Consider the following 10,688-nt stretch of genomic DNA (forward strand, 5'->3'; position numbering starts at 1 on the left):
TGGCGGTGGTAGCGGCGACAGTGGTTGTAGTGGTATGGTGGTGGTGGTGGTGGTGGTTGCGGTGTTATGGTGGCGGTGGTTGCGGTGGTATGGTGGTGATGGCGGCGGCGGTGGTATGGTGGTAGTGGTGGCGGCGACGGTGGTTGCGGTGGTATGGTGGTGGTAGTGGCGGCGGTAGTGGTGTGAAGGTGGTGGTGTGGTGGCGGTGGTATGTGGTGGTGGTGGCGGCGGCGATGGTGGCGGTGGTATGGTGGCGGTGGTGGTGGTGGTAGTGGTTGCGGTGTTGGTGGTGGCGGTGGTATAGTGGTGGTGGCGGCGGCAATAGTGGTGGTGATGGTGGTATGGTGTTGATGATGGTGGTGGTGTGATGTTGGTGTACAAGTTGGAAAATGACTTCCCCCCAAAAAAATGGGAAGTCATTTTCCTCCAAAATAAGCCTATTTTCCAAAGTCAACGGAAATCATTTTCCGTTGACTTGATTTTCCAGGCACATCCAAACACTGGAAACTTGGAAAATGATTTCCAGAACTCATTTTCCAGGTTTCCAAACACACCCTAAAAAAAAAATTAGCGTTCAAAAAAAAAAGAAGTTATACTTTCCTTTATAAGTAACAAACACTTTATTCCTAATTAGTATTACATTTTGTAGTATAAATGTTACATTTTTTAGTATAAGTATTACATTTTCATATTAACCCAACGCATCTCACAAATACAAGTTTTTGCCATTATTAAATACTATATTAAACCAAATGTATTCTAATACGAAGTATCATTTCTTTTCTATATATTTACCAATTATAATATAAAACTAATCAACACAAATAAATAAACTTGAAGAAAAATCAGAAGTGTTTTTCCTTGTTCTTGATAGCCGAAAGTGTTTATATTTATGTGTTCAAATTAAATATATTCATTATAATGCATTGTATCATACATGAAAACTAAAAAATTCAACGCTCTTAACACTTTTAGGAGTGCAAATCAATTTTAAAAAAAGTGAGTGTTATGCGCCTTGAATTTTTGTAACGAATCGGAACTGAATTTTGATATTTTCTTTTTGGTAATAAATTTCCTTTACGCACTACAACTGCTTCTTATCTAGTTGTTGGACTTGTTGTTTCACCTTCACTGTCTCACAATCTTTCATAATGAATTGGAAGTTACTAAACACCTGTCTTATTGTCTTTGAGAACCTTCCTGCTACTCTATCTTCCTTTGCGAAGTTGACTTGGACAAACTTACTGCAAATTATGTTTGGTTTGAAGATAAAGTTCTATAAAAAAATTATTGTTTTTTTTTTTTTTTTTTTTTTGGGTTTTCTTACACATTACATCATCAAATTTAAATACACTTTTATCGTAATATATAAACACTAGTAACTTATAGATATATATAGCTAGTATAAAGAATGATGTTGGTGATTGGGTTGAGGGCACCGATATGCATGCGGCGATTTTGAGTTATTTTACGGGTATTTTTGCTTCTAATAATTTATGTTGTGATGATTCCCTTTTTGATGATTTTGCCCCCCGTGTGTCTGATGAGCAAAATGTGATGTTGGATCGCCCATTTAATGGGGAGGAGGTTAAAACAACTCTTTTTTCAATGTTTCCGGATAAAGCACCGGGCCCAGATGGGATGAATTCGGGCTTTTATCAGCAATTTTGGTCAGTAGTTGGAGAGGATGTGACTCGGTTTATAATGCATGCGTTAAACTCAGGTGAATTCCCAGAGGGGTTAAATGACACCAACATAATCTTAATACCCAAGAAGGAAGTGCCCGAAACAGTTGCAGATTTAAGACCGATTGCCCTAAGTAATGTCATATATAGAATTATGGCTAAGATGTTAACCAATAGAATGAAAACACTTATGAGTGATCTTATTTCTGAGTCCCAAAGTGCTTTTATTCCTAGCAGGCTAATAACGGATAACATCTTGGTCGCGGCGGAGGTGGGTCATTACTTGAACAGGAAACAGTGTGGAGCTGTGGGCTGGAGTGCATTGAAATTAGACATGTCAAAAGCTTATGACAGAATGGAGTGGAAGTTCCTGGAGAGGATGTTGGTTGTGTTAGGATTTAGTGAGAAGTGGATCCAACTTATAATGCTATGTGTTACAACTGTGAATTATACTGTGATGGTTAATAGTGAGGTAGGGGCGCGGGTCAAACCGACTCGTGGTCTAAGACAGGGGATCCTCTCTCCCCTTATTTATTCATTATCTGTGCTGAGGCGCTTTCTATGTCGTTGCAAAAGGAACAGGGGACATGATCAATACACGGGTGTAGAGTCGCCAGGGGGGCACCTCTAGTATCACATCTGTTTTTTGCAGATGATAGTCTGCTTTTTTTCAAAGCAAATACTCAAGAAGCTGGTGTCATAAAGCAATGTTTGGTAAGGTATGAAAATTTGTCTGGGCAGATGGTAAATTATAATAAGTCCAATATATGTTTTAGCCGGAATACTGCATGAGTGGATATAATGCAAATTGCAGGATGCCTGGAGGTTGAGCAGGCTGACAACTTTGGAAAGTACCTTGGCCTGCCATCTTTTGTGGGTAGGAATAAGAGAGCTGTGTTTGCTTATGTGGAGGAAAAAATCAGGCAAAGGATTGGATCATGGAGTAAAAAGATGTTATCTCAGGCGGGTAAGGAAGTGTTGTTGAAAAGCGTAGCACAATCTATGCCTACGTTTTCAATGAGTATCTTTTTATTGCCTGAAACAGTTTGTCAGTCCATTGAGCGAACCATGAATAAATTCTGGTGGGGAAGTGGAAGAGACAGGGGAATACATTGGAAGGCATGGGATATGTTGTGTGTCCCTAAAAAGTATGGGGGCTTGAGTTTTAAGGAATTAAGAGCTTTTAACCTGGCTATGTTAGGAAAACAGGCATGGCGTTTTCTTACCAATCCAGGATCACTTGCTACAAGAATATATAAGGCTCGTTATTACCCCACTACTGGTTTTGTTGATGCTACTATTGGGAGATGCCTGAGTTTCTGTTGGAGGAGTATAATGGCGGCTCACCCTACAGTCACGGCTGGGGTGCGACGCAGGATTGGGAATGGACAGTCAACTCTGATATGGGGTCATCCATGGCTGCCGGATGGTCCTAGCCCCTTGATACAAACAAATATTCTGGAAGAGTTAAGAGAGGCGCGAGTTACAGGTCTGATTGATCCACAATCAAGCACATGGGATCCACATATCTTATCTGATATTTTTATCCCTGAGGATGTGAACCGAATACTTAAGATCCCTGTAAGCCCTGACTATGATGACTCATGGTATTGGATGGGGGACCCGAAAGGGACATATACAGTAAAAAATGCTTATAGGCGAATTGTGGGTGATTTTGAGAGTAACCCAGGAACTTTTGATTAATGGGTGAAGATGTGGAAGTTGAAAGTCCCACCCAAATGGAAGACCTTTTTGTGGAGAGCCATATGTGATATCTTACCCACTACCACTAATTTGATTATTAAAAGGGTGGAAGTGGACCCTCTTTGCCCAATGTGTGCTTTAGATCATGAAGATGTGTTGCATGCTTTAGTGTTATGTGAATATTCTACACTAGTTTGGAATATAACACAATTGCCTATAACAAATATTGTTACAGATTCCTTTTCAACATGGTTAACGACGGCTGTGACGGTCCTAACGGAGGAGCAAACACGACTCATGATAGCGGTCCTATACAGTATTTGGAGAAGCCGCAATGCGGCTGTGTGGGAATGGACCATGGCGCGGCTAGCCGATGTGGTCAAGGGTGCGGCAGTGGCGGAAAGGGCATTCGGCGCAGCACACTACCGCCACCCACTGCTGGAACCGACGCCAAGTTCGGGCCAAGATCAGCACGAGACCGGCGCCACGTTGCGTTGCTATGTGGACGCGGGGTTTCGCCAAGGAACCGGGGAGGCCACGTATGGAATTGTTCTAATATCACCCGAGGGGACCTTAGTACCGTCAGAAAACGGCAAATTGCAGTTTTGTAACTCACCACTCATGGCCGAGGCTCTGGCCTATAAGGAGTCACTTTCTTGGCTTGCAGAAAGGAATATCACATTAGCAAGTTGTCTCACGGATTGTATGGTTTTGTGGAGTACCATGCAGCAGCAAACCACACCCATTTACTCATATGTTGGGGTCGTGATTGACCAATGCAGAACTATTATGTCGTTGTTTAGTTCTATTTCGTTAAGCTATGTTCCTAGACAGATTAATTTGCATGCTCATACTTTAGCTTCGTTAGCCTTCCCTGAGGATTATTCTATGTATTGGGATTCTATCCCGCCTGACTCTATTATAGCTTTGATCAATTAATACAATCGACAGATTGGTTTTCAAAAAAAATTAGATATATATAGCAAAAAATGTAATTGAAAATAAAACGGCGCCTAGCTAGTAGTGAAATACCTCAAAGTCATTAAGAAATATGAACTTCCATCCATGGAGGTGTGCCCGGACAGCGATATCCATATATATATATATATATATATATATATATATATATATATATATATATATATATATATCCTCAATGGTTGTCCTTTCCAACCATATATCCACCAAACTCCTACAACGCTTTTATTCTCCAATCCCAGCAGTCCCATTAAACCCAAAGAAGTTCAGAAAAATCCCGTTTACTTGCTGCTCCACTTCAAAATGAAACGTTAATAAGCTGCAATCTTCATTTTGAAGTGGAGCAGCAAGTAAACGGGATTTTCTTATACAGGCTAAATGAAATATTCTTCAAAGTACTTGTTCTCATTGTCATGCATGTTTCATTACTTAACCAGAGGCAATTATATATATACACGTTAAAATCTTAGAAAGGAGAAAACTCGAAAGGTAATATATAACAAGGAATATTACCAGCTAAATACAAAAGGAATATTACTTAAATAAAAGATATTTAGTGCATGAAAATATTCTTTAAAATATTCTCCAACACTAATATAATCAAGCAATCCTCAGTCTTTGGTTTCAAGGATATACAAAGCAAGATATTTCCTAGATTCTACCTTCTTGGAGGCTTGTAAAGTGATATCTTTTCGTGGCAAATTATATCATGCACCCCACATCAAAACAACGTCGTTTTGTTTAATAAAAAGAAACGCATCCGTTCCCCGCACCTTTCTGTAAAAAGTAACTCTGTTATTCAATTTCATTTTGTATATACTGCAGTTTCGGTTCAACACAACTATAGTTTCATTTCGATATAACTACAGTGTCATTCGATATTTATAGACTCAAATATGTGAAAATGTTATTTAATTTAATTTTGTTAGGAATATAGCGGAATAATGCGGAAGTGAAGAATCGAAAATTGAGAATTATAGAAGTTAAATAATAGGGAAAATATATAAATGAAGAAAATTATATAAAATGACAAATTTAAAAATGATGAATTGAGAAAATATAAAATATATATATATTAATCTCTTATAAAGAGAATATAAAGGAATATATATATATATATATATATATATATATATATATATATATATATATATATATATATATATATATATGTATATTACACTCTACGTGATGAATGGATTCAATTACAATGAATGATGCATGAATGACAAAGCAAAGCTATCTATTTATACAATGAAAATAGAGGTAATAGCGGCATTAAGGAAGGGACGTGGAAGGCATGCAGATTGAAGACAAGGTTGTGCGGCAATTGCGGTGAATGTGCAAGAAGCTCCTCAATGCTGCATGGGACGTATGTGGACTGCAACGGATTGATGGCTGCATGGATTTTGAGCCACAAAATTTATGTCCTAACAATCTCCACCTTGGATCAAATCCATTGTGGGAATTAACAACTGGAACAACCTACTAAACTCAAGCACTGCTTGAACTTAGTAATAGGAAGAACTTCAGAATAGCAGGATGGATCACCATCAACTTCCTATGCGACTGAAAGAGCATAAGCAACCATGTTGGTTTCATCATCACTAGCATACCTAGCAGGTTTTTTAATTGTCCTCCTAGGACGATCCATAGCAATGGAATACTCTCGTTGTGGCTCGACGAGAGGTGCGGTGCTAGTAGATGCATCATCTTTAGTATTACCATCAGCAGTAGTAACACTGTCAATAGGCCTGAACTCAAACTCCACCTTTTCACCAGTACTCTGCGTCTCACCTGTACTGGGAACTTTTTCAGAAGAAAGTAGTGCATTTTCGTCAAAAGTGATATCTCGATTCAGAATGATTTTCCGAGAATCAGGAGACCATAGACGATACCCTTTTGACTCAGAGGCATAACCAAAGAAAATGCATTTGACAGCTCGAGGGTTTAATTTACCCGTACTGGAGTGAGCATAAGCAGGACATCCAAAAACTCTTAAGATAGAGTAGTCAACAGGATTACCTGACCAAACTTCCTCTGGAATTTTGAAATCAAGGGATGAATGTGGAGATCTATTTACCAAATAGCAAGCAGTAGAAACGGCTTCGGCCCAAAAATCACGCCGTTTCCATAACCCAGCATTAGAGAGCATACAACGAGCTCTTTCCAATAGAGTCCTGTTCAAACGTTCGGCAACACCATTTTGCTGGGGTTTACCAGGCAAGGTCTTGTGCCTGGCGATTCCATTTGCCGCACAGAAGTCATTGAAATCTGACTCACAGAACTCCAAGCCATTGTCTGTCCTGAGCTTCTTGACTTTTTTACCTGTCTGAGTCTCAACAAGTATTTTCCATTTCTTGAAAATAGAAAATGCTTGATTTTTATGTTTCAGGAAATAGACCCAGACTTTACGAGAAAAGTCATCAATAATAGACATAAAATATCTACAGCCTCCCATAGACTGGAATTTAGTCGGTCCCCATAAATCGGAATGTATATATTCCAATACATCTTTGGTACGGTGTGTAGCAGTAGAGAAACTAACCCTCTTTTGTTTCCCAAAAATACAATGCTCACAAAATTGTAATTTACCCGTACCTGAACCACCAAGGAGACCTTTCTTGCTCAGGAGATGCATGCCTTTCTCACTCATATGCCCCAGACGCATATGCCATAATTGAGTGAGATCCGCATCAGACATCGATGAGGATACCGCTACTGAACCTGTCACAGTACTGCCATGCAAGACATACAAGCTTCCAGAACGAGAAGCTTTCATGAGAATAAGAGAGCCTTTTATGACCTTCAAAACTCCACCTTCAGCTGTGTACTTGCACCCCAGAGATTCTAAGGTGCCCAATGATATCAGATTGCGTTTCAAATCAGGAATATACCGAACATTGGTAAGAGTCCTGACAACGTTATCATGAGTTTTAATCTGCACACTTCCAATTCCACTAACCTTGCATTGGGTATCATCACCCATCAAGACAACTCCACCATCAACCGGTTCCAGAGAGACGAACCAGTCTTTGTGAGGACACATGTGGAATGTACAACCAGAGTCCAAAATCCACTCGGTTTCACTCCGTTTCTCACCGGAGCTAACAGATAACAACACATCACCATCTGAATCACTTTCAACAACACTAGCTTCAGCGGACTTCTTTTCTCTCTCTTGCTTGTTTTTCAACTTGAAGCATTCAGTCACATCATGACCATGCTTCTTGCAGTACTTACAGGATTTGTTGGACTTATGTCCTTTGGACTTGGATCTAGAATTTTTATTGCTACTCCCTGATTCAAGTGAACGACCCTTTACAGTCAAGCCTTCACCTTTGTCCTCAGACTTAATTTCAAAGTCAAACTTTTCTTTGGACAATAGGTTTGACTTAACACTGTCGAAAGTAAGGGTATCACTACTATTACCATACAACATAATTTCTTTGAAATGCGTGTATGATCTAGGGAGAGAGACAAGCAATAAAACAGCGCGATCCTCATCTTCAATTATAACATCAATATTTTCCAAGTCCAATAAAATAGAATTGAATTCATCTAAGTGAGACTTAATAGAAGTACCTTCCGTCATACGGATTGTGTACAGACGCTCCTTCAGGCGTAGCGTGTTCGCCAGAGTTTTGGCCATGTAAAGCGTATCCAGCTTGGACCATAAATCTGACGCAGTCGTCTCACTTAATACCTCACGTAGAACCTCTTTAGACAGGCACAAAAGAATGGTTGAACGTGCCTTGTCATCCAGATCTTCCCAATCTACATCTGTCATTGTAGCCGGTTTCTTCTTCTTCCCAGCTAGCGCTTTCTTCAAACCGTTCTGGGTTAAAACGGCTTCCATCTGAACCTTCCAGATAGAAAAGCTAATTTTCCCGTCGAACTTCTCGATATCGAACTTGGTAACAGTTGACATCTTTGAAAATAACTCTCAATTAAACCGCTCTGATACCACTTGTTAGGAATATAGCGGAATAATGCGGAAGCGAAGAATCGAAAATTGAGAATTATAGAAGTTAAATAATAGGGAAAATATAAATAATGACAAAAGAATTAGGAATAAGGGAAATATATATATTATAACATAAAAGAATAGAAAGAATGAATATAATATATATATATATGCTACGTAAGAGGAAAACAAAGGAATGAATATATGAATTGATGTAAGAATTGATACATTATTACAAAAACAAGCAAAGCTATTTATACTATTCTAAATGAGAGAAAATAGGCATTAAGGAGGGATGAAGTGCAACGTGGAGAGAGCTGCTAGCTTTATGGTGAGAGTGGAAGATGCCAACATGGTGAAATGGTCCATGTGTAAATATTTGAGCCACACATTCCCAACAAATTTTATATACATTATAGTTTTATTAAAACACAACTACATGATCATTTTGATATAATTACAGTTTCATTGTACAATATACACTCAAATATGTGAAATGTTATTCAGTTTCATTTTATATACACTGCAGTATCATTTCACCACAACTATAGTATCATTTTGATATAACTGCATTATCATTTGATAATATAAAAATAATACGTGAGGCAGTGTCAGTTTAGATATATTGTAGTGTCAGTTGGTAATTAACATATACAAAATGCGCGCTCCGTTAAAACTAACGGCGCACCGTTTTTTTACTTAAAGAAACGACACCGTTTTGACCGCGATGCACATACACCGCGGTCCACGATATAACGACTGTCTTTTCCCTATACTTGGTTAGAAAATGATTGTGTTGATTCCCTAAAAAACAATCTGATGAAGAAATGATGAAGAAATGATTAGGGCCGAGCCATTGTTCTTCCCAAAAGGTTGAATCTCCAACTCCAAGGGCCCCCACAGAACATTTGAGAGGATGTAAATCATGGTAACTCAACTGAACCACAGATGACCAATTGAGCTGCCCATGCATTGTTGACAAACCCGATAGATGCATATCTTATATTGCAAGACTCCTAAGTCCTAACTGTTGGAGTTTAGTATCGGAAAATGTCGCAGTAGCACTGCTTTTTATATTGGCTAATTTGGGAAAAGTAAGGAAATCTTGTGTCGTGTGAATACACTACCTTAAAAGCAAATTGTCGGGATAACCGGGTGCTTTCCACTGGTTGCACACAGACTTTCTATGAGATACCGGCACAGGTCTTCGCAGTCACATTAGGACCCGACTTAGAGCTCAGACAGGAGGCTCAGAGAGAATAGAAGAATAGAAGAAGAGAAGAATGAATTGTTGTGTGTTTTAATGAATAAGGGAAGTGCCCCTTATATACTAACATAGGCTTCTCTTCTCAACCATCCAAATCCAAAACCAGTGCTGGACCACTTATTCTAATCAAATGAGATTGACTCATTTGAGTGAAAAACTAACAACTACAAAAATAATTAGACAAAGTAATTTTGGACCAACTCATAAATTTTCCAACATCAATTTTTGAATGTTATTCACAACACTAGCGTCCATAACACTTAGTTCCTAGTGACCTGGCCTGGACCAAACCTCAACAAGGAATGAACGAGGAAATTAAATGCTGCTCTAAACAAGATCGAATAATGATGCCGCAATGGGGTTTAATTGGTTGGGTGTTACATATATAATCACCATGATGATTTTATTGTAACGAATTGAAAGGAGTTAGTTCAATGGAAAGTGCTATTCTCTCTCTTAGAGAAGCGAGGCGATTGCTATATCCGTGAAGCTTTGAACAGGTTGCATTGAAGGGATACAACTATGACAATATAATGTGCTTGAAACAAATTCACTGCGAGTAGTTCAAAGTCTGTAATCTGTTAAAAAGACACGCCTCTTTTCATTTAATCTCATATGATATTAAAAACTTGTTAAATGAGTTTACTTAAGTATTTATATCTTTTGTCAATCGATCCAAAAAATTAGACTGCTCATGCTGTAGCTAGCTAAGCATCCCATTTCTATGGCTGGTTGCTCAGAGTAGTGGTCCTTCAATCCTCCTATCTTCATTTGTAATATTGTATCCTCGGGTATTAATGAATGAAATGTTTTCTTTTAATTTCAAAAAAACATTGAATTATTTTCATCTTAAGGTATATATTACACCGACTTTAACCACTTTCTAGATTGAGATGAAATTTCAGTATTAGTAAAAAATATCTCCCGGTACCAATCACAATCACAATCATGTCATGTAAATGCATGTAATTTGGAGCATTCATGCAACCGAACACGCGTACGTGCAACTACCGCAGTGTGTTTTTTCCACCACAAATAAAGGAAAGATAGATCGATGAAGCAGTAGACAGTAGTATTGGCCTCATCT

At 38.6% G+C, this 10,688-nt stretch overlaps 2 protein-coding genes across 2 annotated transcripts; both read left to right on the top strand.

The window, feature by feature from the left end:
* Positions 1-1,443: 1,443 nt before the first annotated feature.
* Positions 1,444-3,389, top strand: LOC109181235. Its single transcript, XM_019330987.1, has 2 exons — positions 1,444-2,152; positions 2,500-3,389. The coding sequence occupies exons 1-2, from the start codon at positions 1,444-1,446 to the stop codon at positions 3,387-3,389; spliced, it is 1,599 nt and encodes a 532-aa protein (XP_019186532.1).
* A 9-nt stretch (positions 3,390-3,398) lies between these two features.
* On the top strand, positions 3,399-4,328 carry LOC109181236. The gene has a single exon (XM_019330988.1). The coding sequence runs from the start codon at positions 3,399-3,401 to the stop codon at positions 4,326-4,328; it is 930 nt and encodes a 309-aa protein (XP_019186533.1).
* Positions 4,329-10,688: the final 6,360 nt, after the last annotated feature.

Source organism: Ipomoea nil, unplaced genomic scaffold, assembly GCF_001879475.1.
Source record: "Ipomoea nil cultivar Tokyo-kokei standard unplaced genomic scaffold, Asagao_1.1 scaffold1043, whole genome shotgun sequence".
NCBI classification, from domain to species: domain Eukaryota; kingdom Viridiplantae; phylum Streptophyta; class Magnoliopsida; order Solanales; family Convolvulaceae; genus Ipomoea; species Ipomoea nil.